This window comes from Trachymyrmex cornetzi, unplaced genomic scaffold, assembly GCF_001594075.2.
Source record: "Trachymyrmex cornetzi isolate Tcor2-1 unplaced genomic scaffold, Tcor1.1 scaffold358, whole genome shotgun sequence".
NCBI lineage: Eukaryota > Metazoa > Arthropoda > Insecta > Hymenoptera > Formicidae > Trachymyrmex > Trachymyrmex cornetzi.
Window position 1 is genome coordinate 494,597 of NW_017298300.1, and position 23,809 is coordinate 518,405.

The 23,809-nt window shown below is 34.9% G+C and overlaps 4 protein-coding genes across 8 annotated transcripts; 2 read left to right on the top strand and 2 right to left on the bottom strand.

Annotated features, from left to right (window-relative positions):
- The first annotated feature begins 1,286 nt into the window (after positions 1–1,286).
- On the top strand, positions 1,287–3,921 carry fsd (transmembrane protein fates-shifted). The gene is made up of 7 exons (XM_018510953.1): positions 1,287–1,650; positions 2,059–2,142; positions 2,310–2,444; positions 2,558–2,696; positions 2,897–3,098; positions 3,263–3,427; positions 3,556–3,921. The coding sequence occupies exons 1-7, from the start codon at positions 1,578–1,580 to the stop codon at positions 3,817–3,819; spliced, it is 1,062 nt and encodes a 353-aa protein (XP_018366455.1). The 5' UTR covers positions 1,287–1,577; the 3' UTR covers positions 3,820–3,921.
- On the bottom strand, positions 3,742–7,501 carry Cog2 (conserved oligomeric Golgi complex subunit 2). Of its 2 annotated transcripts, XM_018510951.1 has the most exons (12): positions 7,308–7,501; positions 6,988–7,215; positions 6,570–6,836; positions 6,176–6,477; positions 5,932–6,049; positions 5,539–5,861; positions 5,383–5,449; positions 5,093–5,273; positions 4,733–5,012; positions 4,423–4,603; positions 4,202–4,361; positions 3,744–3,815 (listed from the first exon to the last, which is right to left on the bottom strand). In XM_018510951.1, exons 1-11 carry the CDS (start codon positions 7,377–7,379, stop codon positions 4,278–4,280), a joined length of 2,103 nt encoding a protein of 700 aa, XP_018366453.1. In that variant the 5' UTR covers positions 7,380–7,501; the 3' UTR covers positions 3,744–3,815; positions 4,202–4,277. The 2 variants fall into 2 exon arrangements, with proteins under 2 accessions (XP_018366454.1, XP_018366453.1); XM_018510952.1 differs by lacking the exon at positions 4,202–4,361 and having other exon boundaries at positions 3,742–3,815.
- A 392-nt stretch (positions 7,502–7,893) lies between these two features.
- LOC108763433 (NF-kappa-B-repressing factor) lies at positions 7,894–12,831 on the top strand. 3 transcript variants are annotated; one of them, XM_018511068.1, is made up of 8 exons: positions 7,894–7,960; positions 8,047–8,236; positions 9,102–9,235; positions 9,401–9,818; positions 10,037–10,163; positions 10,392–10,576; positions 10,669–10,845; positions 10,916–12,831. In XM_018511068.1, exons 2-8 carry the CDS (start codon positions 8,067–8,069, stop codon positions 11,106–11,108), a joined length of 1,404 nt encoding a protein of 467 aa, XP_018366570.1. In that variant the 5' UTR covers positions 7,894–7,960; positions 8,047–8,066; the 3' UTR covers positions 11,109–12,831. The 3 variants fall into 3 exon arrangements, with proteins under 3 accessions (XP_018366570.1, XP_018366573.1, XP_018366571.1); XM_018511071.1 differs by lacking the exon at positions 10,916–12,831 and having other exon boundaries at positions 10,392–10,580; positions 10,669–10,735; XM_018511069.1 differs by having other exon boundaries at positions 7,900–8,236.
- Positions 12,832–15,927: 3,096 nt separating this feature from the next.
- Positions 15,928–23,424, bottom strand: LOC108763362 (IDLSRF-like peptide). Of its 2 annotated transcripts, none has more exons than XM_018510890.1 (4): positions 22,747–23,424; positions 17,622–17,750; positions 16,857–17,009; positions 15,928–16,500 (listed from the first exon to the last, which is right to left on the bottom strand). In XM_018510890.1, exons 1-4 carry the CDS (start codon positions 22,874–22,876, stop codon positions 16,307–16,309), a joined length of 606 nt encoding a protein of 201 aa, XP_018366392.1. In that variant the 5' UTR covers positions 22,877–23,424; the 3' UTR covers positions 15,928–16,306. The 2 variants fall into 2 exon arrangements, with proteins under 2 accessions (XP_018366392.1, XP_018366393.1); XM_018510891.1 differs by lacking the exon at positions 22,747–23,424 and adding an exon at positions 19,223–19,277.
- Between the last annotated feature and the right edge of the window lie 385 nt (positions 23,425–23,809).

Genomic DNA, 23,809 nt, shown 5'->3' on the forward strand with positions numbered 1-23,809 from the left:
AGTCAGCCACCTTCGGAATTTCACTAACAGCTAACAGCTTCGAAGTCTTCGAACCCTCGAGGCGCTCGAACTGCTCGAACTGTTTCAAATGTGAAAAACCGCGTCAATACCGAGCGAGATATCGAGAGGAGAAAACCGCGTTCAAGTGTGCTGAGCAGCGCTCAGGAAACCGCGAGTCGCGACTGATCACTTGTCCGGAATTTGAACAAATATTTCAGACACAAAAATTGAGAATTATGAGGCGAAATCGGAATGAGGCAAATATTGGAATTCTACCAATCCGGTGGCGTTAATCTTAATCCTCCGCATTTCTCCGTATTTTTATTGGTCGAATTCTATTTGAAATTTCAATTCAATTTTTTAAATGTTGGTTTAGTAAGCTTTCAACAAGCAGCACTGTATAATGCCTACTGTAGGACGATGAGCGATATCCAATGAGAGCTCAGTTTTACATCGTCACGTGAGAAAAAGCAGAGTTTTCATTGGATATCGCTCGTTGCTCATATATCGCATCCAATCATTGGCTGCGTTCAGCAGACTCGTCGCGCTGATTGGTTTATACTTTTAGTTTTAAAGGAATAGTCCAATCTGAGCGAAGAATCATAAAACGGTTGCAAAACTGTTGAGTCTGCTGATCGCAGCCATTGTAATGATTCATTGGATGCTTTCCATTTTGATGACACAAGGTGCGTTCCGTATCGCGCATGATGTGCATGATGCATCCATTGTCCTTGTTTAACGTTTGGTGAGCAACAAGGATAAACGATGCATTATGCGCATCATGCGAGAAACGGAACGCACAGTCGACACAAGCGTCGTTCTATCCTTGTTGACATTTAAAGAGTGACAAAGATAGAACGACACTTAGTGTCGACTTGTGTCATCAAATGGAAAGTACATTTGTGTCATATAATAGTATGTGTCCGTATATAGTATTACATATACGCCTGTGTCTCTCTTTAAATCTTAATACGTATGTATGTACAACTTCACGACACATGCTCAGCCTTAAGTATGAGCACCTCCACAATTGACGTAAACATTTTATGTCTAATGAAAAATAAATTTAAAAAGTTTTATTAAAAAAGAATATTTATTTTTATAATTTTAATATTTTGTTCGTTTGTCTCTTATTGGTATCTTTTTCAAGAAAATGCAATAAATTGAGGATGTTTTACACTCGTGACATCAAGACTGTATATATAAATGTATTGTATATACGTAATATATAAACATATATATGCACATGTAACACAATATAAGAGATTAGCGACCTGCGTCATCATGATATACTTCTCTTGAATATACAATCGCGATGTTTTTACGTTTCGATTTCGATAACATTCGTCGGCGGCGGTTATGAGAATCGTGGAGCGTGCGAGCGAGCGAGAATGTGCGATCAGTGGACGAGTCACGAGTGGACAATCTGTCGCGTGATGAACGCGGGAGTTTAGTGTGTATAGCAACGTTATTAGTGTATATACTTGTATATATTATAGATGCCTCATTTCCTCGCAATGTGTACCTGATTAATTAGCACGCTTTAATCACACCACGTTAAAACGTATCTACGCACGATGTCCGCTCTGCGAAAAAAAGCGAGTCGAAGACCGACGAAAGAGCGAAGAGAGCCTGATAAGTTTGTAGGAGGTTAAGTGCTCGTGTAGTACATATATATGCACATGTATATAAATATGTACTACCACTTATTCGTATTGTAAATTTATTTGTCGTTGCACTGTACGAAATTTATCTCTTTCGTATATATCTATGAAAAGTTACATAAATACAAATATGGTCTTCATTGAGTTTAAATTTTTTAATTTGAAATAAATTATATATAAATGTTAATTTCTTTTTTAATAAATGTAAAATAACAAGAGACTGAACTAATATGTTTAAAATAGAGAATTTTTATAAATTAAAAAAAATTTCATTTTTATATCTTGTAAATAATTATTATTTTGATATGATTTAATGAATTATTCGGTTTAGCCTTTCTTTTTAGCTCCAATTTTGATGAAATTAAACTCATATGACACTTTTAATATTTTATAGCAGATATAACCATTGACGAATCCGCTAATGCTTTACGGATACCTGTAAAGTTCAAGAAATCGGTTAGAAATGTCTCTAATGAAGGTTAGATAATAAATTATAATACTTTTAAAATATTTTTTATTGTTAAAGTGTAAATATGATAATTTGTTGTTTAAAGTAATCCTCAGTATTTTGCATATTTTCATTTTTCTAGTATTACAATTGGTATTGCACGAGGCTTTTAATTCTGTTATTTAAATGTTATTCAGTGAAACAGGAAGTAACAAAACAAGAAGAGGAATTAGTATGGGATGACGCGGATGAAGAGAACTTATTAAAAGATAATACGAAAGAAAGGAGGAATAGAAGATCGAAATGTCAAAACAATAATGATGAAGATGAAGGTAAATGGAAATATATTTTAATTAAACAAATATTTACAATGATAAAAATCATAAACATATTAAGTATCGTATACGAAGAAATATTACAAAAATTTATTATGTTTGTTGACTAGGAATTGATTACCCATCAGATATATGGTTTATTATCTCAGAATACATACAACCTGAAGCAGTAGGAAAATTTGCAAGGATTTGCAAAAGTTCTTACTACGTAACTACTACTGGAAAATTTTGGTTTCATTTATACAAGTCGTAAGTACTTCATTATATTGATAATGGTATATAATTTAAAATCTATAAATTTATCTTTAAAGATAAAAATTATTTTCAAATTATATTGATATTTTTTGAATGGATTGATAACGCTAAAATGTAACATATCTGTTAATATAATAAATATGATGCAGTTGCGTGATTGTACAATAATTTCTAAAATCAGATTGTAATTTTAGATATTACAAATTCGTACCATCTTTACCAGAGCGCCTGCAACCACAATGTCAGAGGTTACATGGACTGAGAGCTTGCGTTATCAGGGCATTACATTACAATTATTTTAGAACGTCGGAAGGAGAAGGAGACGATATGTCTTACTTACGACAGGAGGAACCGCATTCTCTTGTGAAAAGAAAATGCATTCTCATGTGGCATAAAGTAAATTGCGAATAACTCTTTGTCCACATTTAAGCTCTAAGCTCAAGTAAACGTGTAGCTGTTCTTTCATATATCTTTAACAGTAATTATGTAATTGTATTGAATTTATCGTTCTTTATTTCACATTACGTGATAATATTTAACAACGTTGTGATGTGTCCTAGGAGGGGAAAGTACGGTGGTATTTCTATTTTAAGTTGAAGGAAATTTCCAAAATACGTAACAACCTGTTGAAGCAAAATAAACAGTGTGATGTTAAAAAAACGGAATTTCTCGAAACGTTGGAAGACGTGGCTGTTAATCCCGAAGACGGTTGCAAAGTGCTTAGGGTTTGTAACGTAGAACTTATTCGTAGTTTCTCAAAGAAATTAAATTCATTCATACATTACATTCATTTATTTGTATGTGTGTGTGTGTATAGTAATATATTTTAATATATTTAATGATTTATGTGTAGGTGAGTTGCTTAAAGTATAGTATGTTACCACTGGTGATCGGGTTGGTCCTGCAAACAGTATCTATAAACTTAATGCCAGGCTTTAGAGAATACCGACTTCAACTTGGATTCGGAACGTCCGATGTTCCTAGTACGTTAACAAATCAAATAATACTTCGTAATGTTATCGGATACAGTATCTTGAATTGGTGGGATCCCGCTTATCCTCATCAGGATGTGGGTTATACGATCGAATTGCCGCAAAACGACTCGTGGGAAATCTAAAATTTATTACAGATTGTTCTTATATTTTGTATATTGGGGAAATAGAGCTTTTAAATTTTATAAGACAAATATATATCAACGCGTAACAAATGTAAAGTTCGAATTAATACCTTTTTTTTTTTCATCAATTCATGAATGATTTCAAAGTTATAATATGATTAAGAAAATAAAATATAAACAATACCGAAATAATAGACAACGCAAATTTGGTGCAAAAATGTTTTATGTACATTATTATGTTGTATAAAGTATATGTACATCAAAATAAAATTATTATATAAGATTATAAATAATAATTTGATTAATGTACCAATTCGATTGCAACAATTCGAATTAGAGATGTTTCTTACTTTCAAAACTTTTACAGTGACTGATAACTTACTAATTGACAATGTGTTTAAGTTGTTCCTGAACTGTACATTTTACATAATTTAATAAACAATTATTGCTGGCAAATTTCATTTCTTAACAGCTGCTTCTACAGCATCTATCAACTCCTGCAGATGATGTATGTTATCAGTTGAAATATTAAGATCTTTGACCTAAAAGATAGAAGTAATTAGACATAAAAATATATTTTTTAAATGCATAATATTTTCTTACCATATTTGTGTAACCATCCACATCTACTTTAAGTTGAATACGTATTTTTTCGTCATCGCTGGTTCCCTGTGGTTCCGAAGGAAGAATTTCAGTGGATTTATCACGAATCTTTTTCAATCTTCTCAAACTCTCCTCAGTTTTTTGTACAAACGTTAACACATCCGTAACGAATAGTAAATAACTAAAATAAAATCCAATATTCTTACTATATGCATAATTAATTTTAAGTAATTTTGAAAACGTTTTCAGATTTTTATATAATAATATTATTGAAGAAATAATAAAGAATAAATAAAAATAAATTATTTACCTTTCTGTTAACGAGGATAAAGTTAGTTCTAACCAAAGAATAATATTTTCGGGAATAATCTTGTTATACTCTGTATAAAAATTTGTAAGAGGAATCATCGCGCTCTTTACATAAGAACAAGGTTTAGTTGGCACATCTCGTTTTGTTCTTCTAAACAGTCGAGGAATGTCGCTAACTTGTTTCAAGTGTGTTACACATTGCTCTGAGAGCTCGTTCACGATTTCTTTCGTAACTAAAGGCAAAAGATTGGCTAGACTGTTCGATGTTTCACCTAGAGAATCTAAAATACAAGAATTAATAAACTAAATCTTAATAGTTTAAGATTATATATACTTATTTATAGTTCTTCGTATATATTACCTTCTAATAATTTCGATATTGTAATGGTCTCGTCTTTAATTTTTGACTGTACCATTTGTAAGAAAGATGGTAAAGCATTTATCAATTTTTCTATATCAATATACAAATACACTAGAAAGTTCACTCTCGTAGAGCGTTCCGAGTCATTTGAATTGTTAGTTTCGTTTATTACCGGCCATATCTTTAAATATAAAAGTTGTTATACTTTCTATATATGCATAGATTTGTCTAATTTATGTGTATATCTTACACATGCACACATAATATATAAGTTGAATATGAAAACGTACTTGATTCATTGCACTCTGACACCAAGTTTGATATCTCGAGCTTATTTGAAGACCGAGTTTCCAGAATCTGATAATCGTAACATTGCGTTAGTTCTAATCGCGAGATTAAGGTTGAAATGAAATTGATTCAGAGAATTATAAAGTGGTTGCTTTTACCTGTGAAATAGTTGATATAAATAGATATCATCAGTCCAAATCCTAAGCAAATTATCCCAAACCACATCGGTTGCATGAAGCGAGAATTCTTTTTGCGTTAGAGATGTCAAACTACCTTTAACTGAGTCCGGCGATATTGGCTCAGCCAACACTACCTCTACGGTGCCGGCTATTTCTTGAAATCGAATTTGAAAGTACACCGGCAAATTCCATTTCTTGAGAAAATTCTTGTATTGTGGATGATTTCTCAGTGCCGCCAAAATATCGGGCGTAATACATTCTGTTTCTAATTTTGTTAAAAACTCTAACGTAGCTATATACCTCTGAAATTGTGATGATTTATATATTTCTATCTAGGCATTGATATTACACATTTTTTAATATTTCACTTACTTTATGAAATAGTACCGGATCTCCCGGAGCAAAAATTGATTTTATATATTGCTCGATTTTTTCTTCTATCTCAACCCAAAAGCTATTCACCAAAAAATTAAATCCTTTCACAGACATTCTGCAACATCAATATAATATTCTTATTGTTCTTATTATCAATATAATAATTATTAGTGTATCTAATGTTATAAATATGTAAACTATATGTAAATTATATGCATAACCAAATGTAACTTGTAAATACCTCTCAGGATGTAATGTGATATCTAACAACTGTTTCAACTCTACATTTAGAATGTTCAGTAACCTATGATAAATGCTCTGCAGGCCAAGTGGATCAGTTTGGAGATTATCTTCGTTAACTACATTATAAATTAATGGCCTTACAAGCTCGTGCCTAACTAATTCTTCTGCATTTGTTATTTTGTCGAGTGTAAGATAAATTCTAAGGCAACGGATTGCCAAACTGGAATTCTTCTCATGTATACATGCCAAGAATAATTCGTTCAGACATGTTACATATAAATTTTCCAATTCTATAGTTTCCTGTTGAGAAATAATCGTTTTAGCTTATTAATTGGTTGTTTTTTTTTATTTTACTATAAACACAGTATCATTTTATTTCTAAAAATTCGTACCTTTTCTTGATCAACTGAAATATCCGATTTACACCTGGACATATGGAATTTTAATTGATTCAATTCAATTGCAGCCTGCTCCAGAACATCGATTTTTGTGGGATTTTCCATAAATGTTTTCATGCATAATATGGAGGAAAGCTTCCTCAGCGACTTGTACACATGTTGTAAACTGTGCAAACTTTGCTTGCGTTCTCTTATCTTCAGATTGTTATTTAAATTACCCGAAATAGCTGTTATTTCATCATCCAGAGCTTGTCGCACTTGCTGTCAAAACAAAATTCTGTCACTAGATCAAAATAGATAACACAGCTATGTAAGATAGAGATTTTGGATGTCAATTTTATTCTAAAACGGTTAAAATTTTAACAACGTCGGATAGAATCTCTTTGTTGTAATTGTACTTTTTCATTTTTACCATAACTTCCTCCTTCAGCTGTCCAAGCGGCGCTTGCAAATCATTGATGGCGTTATCTAGCCCGATTAAATTGCTAGACAAATTCACGAAATCCGTATAATCCCTGTTAATTAGGTCAATCATTGCCGATCTCAGTAATTTCAAGTACATGCCAAGATCATCCCGCATCGTCTCCAGTTTGCCATTCTTCCTGTGATCTTGCAGAAATGTGTCGACATCGAAATTTTCCTACGACGTCAAATATAAGAATATAACGGGAAAGAATATTAAATTTATATTTCGTAAATATTGTAAACGTGGCAATAAGAAAACGTACGAACCTGTACGAAATCGAGTTCGGAGAAGCACAAGTCCTTAGGAGCTTTCGGTAAAGTGATATTATTGTTAGACATAATTATATTTATACCCCCTTATCTCGCTTGAAGATTAATCAGCAACTGTCATCGCAGGAAAACTCTAATTGCTCTCGATATACAAAATTTCGCTATCGCTAACTCTCGTGTTTGACGTCCCAACTTAAAGGCTTCTAGATACTTAGATAGCATCCGCAAGTCGCAACCCGCTGCCCGCAACGATCATAACTACATAAAGCTCGTATCGCACTGAGCATTAAAAAGTAATATCGTATCTCGATCGCGTAATGCTGGATTCACCCTGCATCCGATTTGCATCGTACGACGCTCTGCAACCAATCAGAAAACAGGATTCCGATGGATTTTGCTTCGTATCATCACGACGCAAATCGGATGCAAGGTGAATCCAGCATAACAACCAATCATGTTTCGCCATACCCTATTATTTTCAAAAAAGCAAAACAATGATTGGTTATCGCGCGAATCGCGTTTATTCTAGGCGTCGCCACGTGTGTGGTGGACACGAAGTTTCTCGTGCGTTTCCGATCTAAACGAAGAATATTCTGTATTTTTGGCTGCACAAAATATCAACAAAAGTATGTTCTAACCTGCGGTGGAAAGTAAGATAGAGATTAATTACTGTCTCTGGACTGAATTATCTTTAAAATCGTGTTTATTTACCAAAGACACTTATTGATATCTATAGGTGAGGAATCTAAGGCAAAAATGAGCATGTACGATGATTGGGACGTGGAGCAGCATAAAGTGGAATACGAGTCTGACGAGCACTGGGAGTTAAGGCGTAAATTTCTGCTGACCCACAAACATAAATTCCCCGAAGATATACTCGTTTGTTTAGCCCAAGTGTTTGTCAATGTCGAACTGTTAGGATGCAGGTAATGTTATCTGGCAGATTCATGTTGTTCTTGCCTTTACATATATTAGGATGCTTTTCCTTACATCAGCGGATGACAGAACAGTCATACGCTGTGTGACACAGTATTACAGTGTCAATTTGTAGATCAAATGTTGCTTAGCTTTTTTATTTCACTTCCAGAATAAAATAAAGAAAAGGTCTCATATATCTATATCTGAATATATCTGAATATATTTGAATACAATCTTAAAATCTTTTATTGGCTCTTAGAAAAATAAAACAAGTAACCAAACTCTTGAGAATGTTAAAAAATAAAAACAAATAAGAGCTAATGAGAGTTTTTTGCACAATTGTTAGTGTGAAAACAAAAATTGTTTATTGTCGAAAAATTATAGTATAGTTAGTTACGTATAATTAGTCATATGTAATTAATTATATTATTATTACTTAAGACATAGAACTTGGGAAACAGGTGTCATAAATTTAAAAGCAAGCAAGCATGCTATAGTAATTGCAGTAGTGGAAGCAGGTGTAGCTCTGTCTGTTGATATAGTCACATCTACTTCCACTATTGCTGCTACTATAGCTATATAAATATTGCTTAGATCAGAAAAGTATCACTTCTATGACTTCTGCCAGGTTGTCGGTATTAGTCCACTATACTGGGCCTTATGAAACTGTTTAATCTTTTCCTTCAGTTTCTCAGACTAAATATAGTTCTAAAATCTACATCTTTTTAATTTTCTTTAATTTCTTCTTATGAAATGATATATATGTGGTGCCGATCAAGATTAACCTGGCACCTATTTATCATGAGTCAATCATTCTCAAACATGTGACTATTTTCTCAGCTATATATATATGTTTGTATAAATTACTTACAGATATCCACAAGAAACAATGGATTTAGTCAAAGAATTATCGCAAGATGTTGCAGCCGAATATAGAGAAAAGCAAAAGAAAAAGTTACAAAGAACATTTGTGGAAGCATCAGAAGCAGCTAGTTCTAAGGTGAAAGGTATAAAGAAAAATTGTGAGTTGTGACTTAATAATTTTTTTTCTTTTTTTTCGTATTTTATTATACACAATATATGTCTGTTATTAAATGTAATGATTACAGAGATGGTAAGTAATGTATTATTTGCCATCTCTCTGGATAATTATGTTGACGTTATGTTCGAAGGATGCGCTGCTAAAACATCCACTGTCACAGAAGAATCTATACCGAGTACGCCTAATCCTATATCGAACACAGCTAATCATACTGACCAAGCTCGTAAAAAAAATAAAAAGCGTTCTAAAAGGAATAAAAAGCTTGACACTAAATTGAATTTGCTTCCTAATGTCAATAAAGAATCTGTATCCAGTACAATGAATTACAACTATCAGTCTTGTGAAAATCTTGATATAAAAGAAGGACCATCTAAAATAACAAAAACAGAGGAAAATATCTCAGTTAAAGATCAAAATCATCCATACGAAGACATTGTTCTGTTGGAAAAACCAGGTACTAACGATAATGTACTAAATATACTAGAAATGTCAGCTGGAGTATCTGGTATTGCTATGCGTTGGAAATACTCTAAGACAGAAGAAGGCTGGTGAGCATATTTTTGTATTATAATTTAAAGAGAAAATTATTTTATGTTTCTAACACACATACATACGCGCACACATTTATATACATATATGTGTTTGCGCGTATGCATGTAATATAAATTCAATATTCATAAATATAGTTGTATAAGTATTGTATTTATAGTTGTATTTACAGTTGCAAAATTATCATAGAAGATTTCTCATTATCAACTCTTTTCAGGGAATGCTCTATCATTTTTGACTCACAGAAATTGAGTTGTAGCACTGATATCAATAAGAAAGTAGCCAGACAAAAAGCAGCCATTATTGCATTAGAAAAATTACAGAAACACTGCTATACGGTTAAGGTAAAGGAAAACTAAATGTATCTTTAGTTAGAGAGAGATAGGGACTTGAGAACCCTTAGTATTGATATTTATGTTATTTTATAATGAATTGTAGCGCGCGCGCGCCAAACATAAATGTAATGTTTTTCATCATCTTTGCATGAGAGAGAAAGAGTGAGAGAGAAATACAATTTTCGTATCTTTTAAAAAACATTTATATATATATAATACATACATTGTAAAATTTAGGTTAAAGGAGACATAGGTACAAAAGTAACTGTAACGACAGAAGAACTAAAGTCTCAGGAATCTCAATCTGAAGATGATTGGAAAGTATCTAATTGTATTGGGAAAAATATGATGAAAATGATGGGCTGGACCGGCGGTGGTCTTGGAAAATCCGAACAGGGTATTGTGGAACCCATGTCTGCCATGTTAGTAAGAAACGACATTGTTCCTTTATTTCTAAAAAAAATCTTATTCTTTTAACTCTTTTGCTTATAAATTTTCATTTTCTTATTTTTAGGGTTAAGACGCAAATAAATCGAGAAGGTCTTGGCCTGAAAAAAAATTCTTATACAGAAAAGGAAATAAAAACTAAATGTCGAAAATTGTTTAAAGATCTTTTACAAACGGATTCTTATTCGCGAAAAGATATTGTGTTTCTGGATTTTCCTAAAGAAGACAGAATTGTGATTCATCAGTATGTCGCTTAAAAGTTACATAACATTTGTAAGAAATGCCATTGAAGGTAACATGCTTCAATCTTTCAGAGTTGCGCGAACAATGGGTCTTAAATCACGTAGCCAAGGCAAGGATCAACGAAAACTGATAGTCTCAAGTAAAGTCAATATATGGAGTTTGGTCAGAGAATTGAACAATCTTGGCGGAGTCACCGAAAAATACGAACTGGTGAAACCGACTGACGAAAAATTCATTTCATTATCAACTTCTACTTGTACATAAAAAAGAAAGATATTATATATATTCAAACGATACCTTCTGTGACATTGATGTAGTAGCATAAATATGGATTATATGAAAATAAATAAATAACTCTTTTCAGAAGTCTTTCCGTAATATTTTATTGTTTAAACGATCCAAAAAACAAGCTGTTTGAAGTAATATCACGACGTTCAATATTTTTCTAGCACGCAATCCGAAGTAGCGAGATTCATTCAATTCTTGTTCCTAACGGACATAGTATTTCTGTCGAATGAAAAGCCGTACGTTGTAGATCAGAATATCGCATCACGTCGCCAGTAAAATAGCACAAACAAATGCAAAGGGTGAGACACAGTAAAAAGTAATCTTCTGAAATTGTGATTATGCAGGCAAGGCCTACAGATTCGTAACTAATCGTATTGTTCATCGAGCAATTACAACGTATACGTTCACGCTCGCATGCACGATTAACGGGTGAAATCATGTCGCATGACGCATAATTGGAGGCATTAGCAATTAAAATTGAAAGGAAGCGTTCGCACTTTATTTAACAATTATAATTATTGCGACAAAATCATTCCCAAGTGCGCCTGGCGTTCAATCGAATAGAGAAGGAGTACAAAATCTTAAGAAGCGGATGGTTACTTACAGCAGAATGTCGCAAGTTGCCGTGTAATTTGACGTACAATAAGAGACTTTGGCAGTAGAACAATCAGAAGTCGAAAGGTAACATATACAGATAATACGACGGTACGTGATATTTTAATACATTATCACATCGTTGAAATCTCTGATAATTAAAGTGGTCAATATCTTCTTTTTTTCTTTTTCTACATATAGATCGTGTATATGCATACATATGCGTGCGTACCATCAGTTTGAAATGACAAGGTTGAAGATTACATACGTCTCTCGTATATAATCACTTCGATTTATTGATTAACTTAACGTTTACTTAGCAATGTATACATACGCATATTACAACAACAATATAACGCAACGAGAGCAACGAAACAACGCGTATACGTAAACGTGTATTTAGAAAGAAAGTAAAAAGCACCGCGTATCTTCGTTAGTCAATTAATAACCATGCTATCGCGCGCATAAGAGCTGTCACATCAGCATTCACTTGCGTAGATTTAAATTTATGCAAAAAAAAAAACTCCTATAAAACATCATACGTACATTCTGTTAACTCAATTATTGCATATTTTTCCTCTTTCGATAATTTCGCGGGGTACAAAGGGCTTGTTGAACTGGAAATTGAACTTGAATATAACGCGAAATGGATTTGCTGCTGAATTTGGCAGTTAAAAGAGGCGTGTGAAAACATTACCGTTTCATCGTTTAATTAAGCTATTGTTTAATATTAAATTTAATATTAAATTGTTATTATAATTCTGTTTTGTCACATTACGCAATTTTGAAACCGATTAATTTCCATACACAAAAATTATGACGTGATGTAATCTCCCTTATGCGATACGTCGTTTTCAGCCTGATCATTTACATTCAGCGCTGAGTTCCTCTGTTACCTTTTGTCATAATAATGTCAAAGGGCACTGATAGGACACTGAGCGACCATTCGTTACCGAAACTGTGGACGGATCGACAATTTTTCCGAAACCATGCAGCTGCGTCGTTGTTTAAATTTTAAATCATGATTGTAATCAAGATGACAGATTTGTAAAAGTCTAGTATAGAAATAAGAGTAAATGCGTTTTAAAATAGTTATGAAATTTAATGTGTCGTCATAAAATGTAATAAATTATGAAATATAATTTAATGTATTTTTTAAATAAAAATATCGCTAATTTAATTCAACCAAGAAAAATATCGATATTACTTGCTTGAACATTGATCAGATACAATAAAACAGTGAGAGAATATCAAATTGATACACAAACCATCTTCGCCCATACTTCGTGGCTAAATATCTGCAAAATGTGTAAATTATAATAAGGAAACATACAAACGGGGAAGAAGGGAGAGAGAGAGAGAGGGAGGGGGGGAGGAAAATATAATCTCTTATCATTCCAAGATAATGAGTAACGCGCCTTCGATACGTGGCATATATATGTATATATCAGATATCGGTGAAACTCCGATCTGCCGCATTCGGGGGAAATAGATTTGACCTTATGACTTACGACTCGAAATTGGGGCCAAAGAGTCAAGGCACGCAGCGGAAAGGCGGAGATAGATAGAAAGAGCGAGAGAGAGAGAGAGAGAGAAAGGGATGTTCGCGGCGCGCCATGACCCCCGGGTCTGATATGCCCCGTTGTTCACTAAAACACACAAGTTCCCTCGGATTTTGCCCTCGGTCCAGGCCCTACTTTGGACCGTAATTGACATCTGGAGGGAATATTAAACATTTTTTTCTTCTTTATATACCAAAATATTATCTACCATCTGATAAAAGAGTGATTTCTCTGTTGATATGTATTCGCTATGTATATATGTATAATATTTATATATCTCTAAACTCGCTTACGTTAAATTAATTAGAAGATATGTCTCAATGTATCGTTTTCATTTAAAAGATACGCTTAGTAAATAGATACGTCGTTACTTTTATCCCAGAAGGGATGCATTATTAATTCTCTCGAGGTAAAAAAAGAACCAGACTCGCACCCGTCCGCGATTTCTCGATTGTCGCGAATAGCACAATTTATATACATATATATTATGTTATGTGCATATGTGTATATAAGAGTGTGTATATATAGAAATTTTTAATGCGTTAATTTTCTTTCTTCAAAGTAAAAGGAAAGCGCGACGGGAAACGCTATATACCTCAGTGTTGCCGTAATGAAAATATCATACGCTAGCGTTATATATATCTTATATCTTGCTTTCTTTTTCTAATAAGTAAAACGCGCGTCATACCCTGAAAAAACGCGACGCGATGCTCCGTTTCCTCATCTTTTTCTTTTTATTATTTTTTTGTACCCTTTCTTTTAAAAACGCGTGCATCATCATCGCATTGTATATTACGATTGCATGACGTTCACGAGCGTACCGAGAGAAATCACCTGTTCCTTTTAACACGAAAGGCGGTATTTCCACCGCATATTTTTGTAACGTTAAACAAGACTGCTTCATCTTACATCCGCATCCATCAATGCCATCTTAATTAAAACAAAAATTACAATTTGGTACATGGATGCGGTGGAAATATCGAATACTTAAATACCAAATATTTTCTCGGCAAGAAATTTCATTTTTCTTTTTCCTTTTTATTTTTCGTTTGTCGCGGTGTCGCGTCGCGAAACATTTACGCAAAAAGAAGTGATCATGGTGACGAAGCTAAAATTATGAAAAAACAAAACATACGTAAAAGAACGATCGATTAAAAATATTTAAATAAATCAATATACTGTACCAGCAGTAAAATCCGAATAAAAGCTATCATCTCTCTCCCTGTCACCAATATATAAAATTACTCCGCAATTGCAACAGAAACTACGCAGCATCGTCGGACATTATACGCTTAAAAGGATATCCTGGGGAAATAATTGAGAATAATCATTACATGCGTAGTTCTTTTACGCAGAAATAATTAAGAGCATTGTAGATTCCCACCTCCGACTCTATCAACTATCGAAGCACGTGGTCCAATAGTTGTGCATCCGTGAGAGATAAGTTGCTTCTGGTAGAGCCAATTTTACGGCATTGTGTTTAATAAGAATTACATTATCGGCTTCTTCCGCTCGACCTTTCCACGAAGTAACGTAATTTTGATTAAAACTCATCCCTTGCCACGTGCTTGAGCGTAATTACTTTCTGAGAATTTCCTCCCACGAAGTTTGAAGTTTCAACTCTCTAAGATCTTAGCAATGTTATTGAGACTCTTTCGGAAGAGATCTTACTTAGGTTTAAAAATTTTAATTTGTTATAAGTAGATATTTTATCTCAATTACAATCTCATAACACTTGAATCACAATCTCAAATATTTTAATTCTTTTTTTCGTGTAGATATAATCATAATAAATTTCCCCCCCACGAAAATAGTTGAAGTTTTTGATGCACAACTCGGACTGTTATATCACTACCGACCGTGAACGATTGTCATTAATGTTTCATCACTTATGCAAGACACAGTACCGTGTACGTGCTCGCATATTTAAAGATACGGCACATCGAAGAAAGCCAAGACACGCACAACAGCATACACGTGCATAGAGTGAAAGAACCCTAACAAAAGGTTCAGCAAAGTAGCTACAAGAGGAAGCTCAATATTTTAGAAATAGGTCGGACAAAAGCTCATTACTTGTTCATGCGAGGAGAGGATGCGCCTCGACGCATATAGATACTTTAGAAAATTTATCAGATTTGTTATATGAATTGAAAAACTTTTCACAAATACCGAGAAAGTTTACATTTTTTCTAGAATTCTTCATGTATATGAAACTTCTTAAATATTCTAAAAGAGTCTTCATTTTATAATTTTTTAAGAAAACTTATAAAATATGAAAAAATTTAAGATATTTTTTCAGAAATCTTCATAAATTTAATCATATTCATGAAAATCTGATTGTGTTATTTAGGATCAATAATTGCGAAACTTTAGAGGAAGTAAAATAGTAAAATATTATATAAGATATTATAGTTTGAAAAGTTAAAAGATAATATTAGATCGCAAATCGTTCAGAGAACCTTAATACGCTTTTCAGTCATTTAATTATGTTTTTCTTAATGATGATGGTTCAAATCCAAATCGATGCATAATTAAATTTTCCGAGTACATTAATTATATCAATCTCTCTCTCACGTTCACGATTATTGCACTTACTCCAAGTGGATCAACGGTACGCTTGACGCGTGTAATGAAATTATCCAAACGTGATAGAGGTACGAGAGATACATGAAATGGAAATCCGTTTGATTGTTCGTTTCATGCAGAAGATTCGAAATTCGCTCCCTCATACACGGGTCTCGATGATCATCTCGGTGCTCGTGATCGCGCTCGGCGCGTTGAAGCGAGAGCAAAAGATTCGAAAAGGATAAGAAAGGAAAGAAAAATGACAGGCTACATCCTGCGCGTAAGAACTCGCGACGAAGGAAAGATAGAAGTGCTCGCGGAAAGGATGATTTAGGCTTTATCAAACGAAGGGTCTGCTGATGCGACGACGGTGACGCGACACCGGCGGCGATGCGACGGCGGCGGCGGCGACGGCGGCGACGACGACGACGGTTCGGCGGCGAGTGTGACCGTTCAATCAAGGAAGCCCGTTTTAACGAGTTTCTCGAGGAAGAACTTGACGTCGCCCAGTTCGGAGTCCTTGATACCGATAGATTTCAGCATGCCCAGGTCGCCGTTCTCCACCGCCATGAAAACTGAACGCAGATGCTCGAGATCCGAGCGCATCAGGTGTAGCGCTGCGCCAAAGTCCTCGATCGTTTGCGATTCTGACGGCCGAAACAGATAGTCAGGGGCCAAGTCGCGGGATCGGCTCATTCAAGGATAGAATAGCAACGACGCAAAAAAATCTTTTTCTAAATTTAAAGTCCTTGTACATCACCGCGTTAATTAAACAAGATAAATATTTGTTCGACCGACTTTTTTTATATGAAGTTGGATTAAAATACTTGCAATTTCGTTCTGTATAACGCGGCGATATTGCTGCTTTTAATAGATTTCCGATATACGTGGAAAAGATTTCACAGTGAGATATCGGAGAAGTCGAACAGTTCTATTCGATCATGTTCTATTTGGTGTCGCGTTCAGTAGCGCAAAGTGTCGTATATAATTTTAAGAAACTTACCCGACAGCGCGATGGCCACTTTCTCCACACCACCGAGAGGTTTTAGCGTATCACGTGCTTTGGTTCCGAACAACTTCTCTAGGTAATTGGGACCGTGGCTGGCTAGCAGAGACTGCAGAAAACTCGCAGTTTCCTCTACGGGCGGTCGTTTGGCTGTAAAGGCAAAAAAGCAAAATTCCATAAAAATTACTACATCGCTGTAATAAAATAAAACGAAATAAATACAAAATGCATAATAATCGACTACGTCGGGGATCAATAACACGTGCTCGTAAACATTATTTAAATAAATTGGAATTTCCTTCAAATCTCCAAAAAAAAAAAAATAAACATGGGTACATACAAAACGTTGGTTAATCAGTACTTATTATGAGTAGAAAGTGAAATAAAAGATGACGTTTTGCATCAAACGAGTGCAACAGCAATCTCCCTTATTACAGCTGTCTGGTGCAATTGCACGAAACATCGTTGAGTGTATCCACCCTGCGCTCTCTCATATAGCATATGTACATACATAATGTAAAATTCACCTCAGTAGATATTTATAAAATAAAATCTACTAACGCCAAATCACTAGATAAACCTACGTAAAAAGAGATATAAGTCATATTAAAAGTGTTAAATATATTAAAAATGAGATCATACGTTTTACTGCGAATCAGTTTGTTTACCATAGTTAGAACAAGATACGTAATTAATAATGCTAAGTGAGTCGCACTGCCGATTAGATCTAATTAATTAATTAATTCAAAATTAAAAGCTCACCTGCGGTACACAATCTTGAGTCCTCGTCGTATCCATCCTGACAGTCGGGTGCTCCGTCGCAGAGATACTGTATCGAGATGCAGATACCGTCGCCTGGACACTTAAACGGTTCGTACGGATGGCAAGCCTCTGAAAAGCACATAATAAATTTTGAACGAGCGAGAAAAATAATTTGGGAAAAGTAAGAAATTAGGAAATTGTAAAATTCGCACAAAAATATTATTAAGCACCGAGATCCGAATATAGTCTAGGCTTCTTCGCTTATTTCAATTAAACTTTTCTCGATTTTTATTTAATAATGAGAAAAATAATCAGAGGAGAGTAATCTAAGAAAAGGAAATTGAAAAAATAAGCTCGTGACGTATGCTGTTTACCAAATAATCAGATATGTGTGCGTATATATATATATACGTATATATGTACAAGCACTCAATCTTATTCTGCGAAAATGAAAGTTCGAAAAAGTCAATTACGTTCGTCGGTGGGACGGTCGCGAGTCACCGGATGATTAAATTACAACGATAACGTATTAAAGTGAAGGATCCGAAACGGAATTAATAAACACGACGTGGGTAATGCGACAGCGCACGCTTCGTGCGAGAGGCTTTCGGAATAATTGAGCAAACACGCGATCGTATTGTTCACGCCACAATAGCAGGCGCGCATAGTTAACGATCCTGAAAAATCAATTAATCAAAACGCTTAATCTGATAGAACTGCAGGAACAATCGTAAAGCGTATTGATTGTTTGCTCCTTAAAGCTCGTAAAATCCTTCTCCCTTCGTCGCAAAGTTTTCCTCGCAATTAAGTCTCCCTACACAAGTCTTTCTACACAAGACAGTAAATATTGTCAGATTTCATCAAAGTCGTTCGAAAGTCAACATTTTTACATGCTGACTCTATGAAAAAGAAGAGAAAAAATTTTCTATATTGAGTCTCTTGAAAAAAAGCAATTTTCCCAGATCCCTTAGACCATCTGTCTAAGAAATTCCGATTCCCAGGAGATCAGACACGTCCTGCTTAATATATAGAAAAGTTTTACGCGAAAAGCTGTATTTCCGTATCTTTATTTCGGTCTCTTGGTGGAAATGTTTTGTAATATTTTATACGCAAGATTTTTATTCGTACGCCCCGCTAAAACGAGAAAAACATGAGTAATTTAACGCTCATGCATGTATTCGACGACGTGTATGTTTAAATCGAATGAAAATTTTTATCCAGTGAAAAACAATCCTCGTGACAGCCGCGAAACAGAAAATATATTGTGCAACGGTTGTTCTTGGCGATCGATTGTGTAATATTGTGCCACATTCGTTATACGATCGCCCACGTTCATTTCGCACGTAAACTTAATTTCCCACCGCAAACACAGAACACAGAACACCGTGTCCATAAAGCATCCTGTGAGAGTGAATTTTGATATCATGTTAAGAATTTTCGATAACTACGTATCGCGCACCGGTGCGTCACAGAGCCATCAGCGTTATTAAATTATTACGCACATATACGTCACAGAGTTCTCTTTTTCATCCGTATAGTGTTTAGACAGGGGGCGTTTTTACGTTGGTTTCAGGCAAACATTTCATCAAGGAGAAATCTACCGGGGTCATATCCAGATCGCGTCATCTGTTTCATATCAAGGATTGCATTGAGCTTAAACCGATCATGGGATATTATTAAATTGCTGTACGAGCGTGAGCATCGCAATTTTTCCTACATTTAGATAAGACTCCCACGCATTCGTGGGCGTTTCTCATCAGAGACGTTACAAATATTTTACCGATCGACGTCGAGCGATAATTCCCCGGAGAGTGGCCGCTATCCTCGCGGGACCGCGACCTCGATGCATTCCAAATGAAATACGTTCATGGAGGGAATATTAAAATTATAAAATAAGATTACGCGCCTCTTTACAGATGGGAGATACCTAGACAGGTTTAATGAATGTTAAATACAAGTATTTCGATCGGTAACTATAATTCTATCTACGCACGCTACGGAGAGTTTTCACAGTATCAGCTTTTTGAAACTTCATTCGCGCATAGGAGTTCTCTCCATATATGGAATACGAGTTACAAACTATTTAAAAGCGAGTTTAAATCCACTCGAAAAGGAACTTTCTACAAACTCTCATCATCTCGCTGACGACCGAAAAATGAAAAATAGATAGAAACTTATCAACTAACGTTTCATTTCTAAAAGCAACTTTTGTTTCATTAAATGTTCGAGGGCATGTTCTATCGACTGTATCTCTCATTTGACCTCTTACTCATTTCTTATTTTGGTTGGAATCCGCAGGAAAAAAACGACTTGTTATTTCTCGACGTTACTCTGGAAACGCATATTAAGATGACATAAAATGGTAAAAATTCTGCATAAGAGGTAATCGAAAGGATTGACAGAAAAAAAAAAAAAAAAAAATTAAATTAGAAACTAAAGAATCAGATAAGACACGGAGAATACTGGATATAATAATTTTTATATCAAACCATCGTGAGAGAGACAGAAGTTATACTATTTTTTTCTTTTAGAAAAAAATAGATTTATGCAATAGATAATTATGAGAAACAGGGAGCTTGGTTGAGACGAGGGATATTGGATATAATATTTTTAGTATCAAAGCACGGTGAAAGAGATGGAAGAATTATAAAGTGGGTCTAAATGTTTTTAGTTGACGTAACTTTGCAATCTCATTATTCTTTTTAGAAAAAATAGATTTATGCAATAGGTAATTATGAGAAACAAGGGAGTTCGGGTGAGACAGGGGATATTGGATATAATATTTTTAGTATCGAAGCACAGTGAAAGATGGAATTATAAAATGGGTCTAATTTTTTTTTAGTTGGCGCAACTTTGCAATATCATTACTTTTTATTAGAAAAAATTAATTTATGCTATAGACAATTATACGAGAGAAACTTGGGTGAGACAACGAACATTAAATACGATAGTTTTAATACCAAAATGTATCAGGTAAGAGATAGAGAATAAAGTGCATTTAAAGTGTTTTAGTTGGTGTAACTTTGCAATATCATTACTTTTGTTTCGAAAAATTAGATTTACGCAATAAATAATTACAAGAAACGGGAGCGCAGGTAAGATAGGGGATGCAACGACCGCATGAAACCCGCTTCGCGGTATCCCGGCTCTGAACGCGAATAGACGCGAACTGAGTAAAAACGCGTGTTTCTAAATGTCATCGGCTATATGTGACTCGGTACGCGTTATGTATGCGCGTTATTGACCGAGCGAATGTACACGTACACGTAACTAACCAGAGTATCCGCTCGGCCATATGGCCGAGTTTCAACGAAACATCTCCGTCGTAATTCTCCGGACCTGTTAATTTTAATGAATGTTTATCGGGAGAAACATGATAACGTATAAACGGCGATATAGTATCTCTTGAAAGCTTTTTCCCCATTTCATACCCTTATAAATGTCCCGCGTGAGCTCATATATAAACGTTTACTTTAGCTTACTTCCTGTAAGCTAAAGTTTACACGTGTACCTACGTATATCTCGAACGTTACATGTGAAAGAAAAAGTTTTTAATTATTTAATTTTTAATTTTTAATTTTTATCTCTCTCGAACCGACAATCATATTCTTTAGTTAATTTCAAGCGGATTTTACTTACAAGTTCGTCACTTATGATTTGATTACATAATAATTTGAATAAATAAATATGTATATAAAGCTGTAAGAAGTTGGATACAATGAATAATTTATCTAAATTCTTGTAAAGTCAACCTCGTCAAGTAGTCGAGGAATTAATTAGATGACGATGGAAGTGGAACAGCTTATTACTTATATGTATTTCGACATATGCGAGATAAGGATTATATATGCAAATTTGTTCGTAAATTGCATGTAAAGCTAATATGTTTAATTAATATATGTCTGCAGTAAGCTTCTCTAGTGAAAATTTCATATTCACGTGAGCTGTAAATTAGTTTCTCGAGCTGTTTCAACGGTTGCAGTAGTTAAAATTAGGTTTGGACAGACATTGTAATGCACGAGTTATCCTTCATATGTCTACGTGTCTTATTTACATATTCTCCAGAAACATTTAACGTTGATATTGCATAAAATATATAAATACATGTTTAAATTTATCATAAACAATTAAAGCTGTCATCAAATTGCTACAACTTTATATATACATTCAAATTATTAGTATTCGTTAAAAAAATATGAAAGCATATAAAATGTAGGAAATTGTGAAAATATATTGTAATAAAATATTCCGATATATAATTTTTATTTTAAATTTCGAGATGTTCAAGCGAAAATTCAGTGCACTTTAAAGCCATTGTACCAAAATCGACGTAAAGATATACGTTTAATAACAATATATAAACGAATTAAACCGTGAAATATTCGATACATTTTATTGTGCTATTTGATAAATTTTGAGCATTTTATCAATTGAGATATCTCACTTTTATATTTTTTCAGAACAGTGTACAATAGCTTTAATGTGCATTGAGTGCGCACTAGTTTTGCCAATGAAAAACACCATAAGTATGAACGATTACGAATATTTGATAAATTTTAGTAATATTTGATTACCGCTTTTAAATAACTTTATACGTAGATATACTGTCGGTGTACTGTAATAAAAAATAACAGAAGATAAATTCTATAAAGCGAATAAATCGATTAAATAAATGTTATATAAAAATTTATGCAGAGAGCAGGAAAAAATACTATGTATGTTTTATTGTGATAAGAATTTTACAAACACATGGAAAAAATAATATTTTTCAAATATACAAAAAACCCACACGTTTCACTTGAATATTTCACAAAATTTATAAAATCATTCGAGATAAAAGTTTCGTTAAAATTGTAATATTCTTATATAATAGACATTTAATAAACATACGTGCAATTCTTTAGATTTTCTCGGAAAGAACTTAAAAATAATATTTTTTTTCTAGAACTATCTGCGTGATTTTATATTTGCGCGATTTCTCTTCCATACGATCGTCTTACGATTGCGCGCCTAAAACTCGTGGTCTCGTTGGCAATTCAAAACGATGCTTTTTTGAAGATACGTTAACGAATTTTCATCGTTTCCTATAATTGGATCGTGTGGAGAGTTTCCATTGTCGACTTACCCGAACGTTTCGTGTTGAAATGACCGTAGAAGCGGCTGAGGTCGATCGCCATGACGGCGCGCGGAAAAGCGGCGCAGGCCGTCAGGGCGATGCCAAGTGCAACCGCGCCGTTGCAGAATCTCCGTACCATCCTTGCTTCGCGAATGCGTTTACAAGTTACAGACAGGCGCTCCTAAAGATCTTCTTCTTTGCTGCTCTCTTTCACTTTTTGCTGGGAGGGGGCTTCTCTTAATTCTCCCTGAAGAAAATGCTCGATTCCTCCTCGCGAACGCGATACGAACCCGGTAATGTACCGTCACCCTCTCGCTCGCTCGCTCGCTCGCTGGTATCTGGTGCGCCACCAAGGTGTTGGAGTAACTCCTCGGGGTGGCTCGCGCAAGGTCCCTCGCCCCGAGAGCACTTGAGCACTCCGCTTCGGCTGCGCTGCGTCTGTAATTCTGTATGCGTGGGTGCGAGCGAATGTTAACGGCGCGGCGAGGTCGCTCTCTCTCTCTCTCTCTCTCACCACCCACTTCGTTCGCCCTTTCTCGGAATCTTTCTGCTCTCTCCCTCTCTTGCCACCTCCTTCTCCCACTTATGCCCGTAAGAAAAAGATCCCTTGCTGGACGCAAAGTGACGGTGCACAGGCTGTACAGCCACCCTGCGAAGTGCAAACTGCAAACTGCGAACACAGTATACACACCTGCGCCACGCGATTTCACCTGCAGCCGGCTCGTGTTGGTAGGTTGGTACTTGGGGAAGGGGAGGGAGACGGGGAAGGGAAAGGACGAAGAGGACGCGTGGGAGACCGGTCGACCAATCGGCCGTTGGGTTACGCTGGATACGGCCAATCGAAAAGCGCGAGATCACAGGTCTACCCTGGAACACCCACGCTTGCCGTTGCGCTCGCATCGATCAACCCCTCGTCGCCCAGTGGCGTAAACGAGGCGGGTTGATAACGCATTCAACTATGATGCGTCGGAATTATTAAGATTTTCCCTTTTTTTTTTCCACTCTTGATATCTCTTACCGTTGCATTAAATTTTCACATAATCGGCATATTGATATTTCCTCCTTTCTTTAT

Coding starts and splice junctions, on each gene's coding strand:
- fsd (XM_018510953.1), top strand. CDS start 1,578: ATGTCCGCTCTGCGAAAAAAAGCGAGTCGAAGACCGACGAAAGAGCGA. Junction 2,445..2,557: donor CAATAATGATGAAGATGAAG/GTAAATGGAAAT, acceptor TTTGTTGACTAG/GAATTGATTACCCATCAGAT. Junction 2,697..2,896: donor TGGTTTCATTTATACAAGTC/GTAAGTACTTCA, acceptor TTGTAATTTTAG/ATATTACAAATTCGTACCAT.
- Cog2 (XM_018510951.1), bottom strand. CDS start 7,379: ATGTCTAACAATAATATCACTTTACCGAAAGCTCCTAAGGACTTGTGC. Junction 5,862..5,931: donor ATCCGGTACTATTTCATAAA/GTAAGTGAAATA, acceptor TCACAATTTCAG/AGGTATATAGCTACGTTAGA. Junction 5,450..5,538: donor TTATATCAACTATTTCACAG/GTAAAAGCAACC, acceptor TACGATTATCAG/ATTCTGGAAACTCGGTCTTC.
- LOC108763433 (XM_018511068.1), top strand. CDS start 8,067: ATGAGCATGTACGATGATTGGGACGTGGAGCAGCATAAAGTGGAATAC. Junction 10,577..10,668: donor GTGGAACCCATGTCTGCCAT/GTTAGTAAGAAA, acceptor TCTTATTTTTAG/GGTTAAGACGCAAATAAATC. Junction 10,846..10,915: donor GACAGAATTGTGATTCATCA/GTATGTCGCTTA, acceptor TCAATCTTTCAG/AGTTGCGCGAACAATGGGTC.
- LOC108763362 (XM_018510890.1), bottom strand. CDS start 22,876: ATGGTACGGAGATTCTGCAACGGCGCGGTTGCACTTGGCATCGCCCTG. Junction 17,010..17,621: donor CTCAAGATTGTGTACCGCAG/GTGAGCTTTTAA, acceptor TTGCCTTTACAG/CCAAACGACCGCCCGTAGAG. Junction 16,501..16,856: donor AGTGGCCATCGCGCTGTCGG/GTAAGTTTCTTA, acceptor TTCGGCCGTCAG/AATCGCAAACGATCGAGGAC.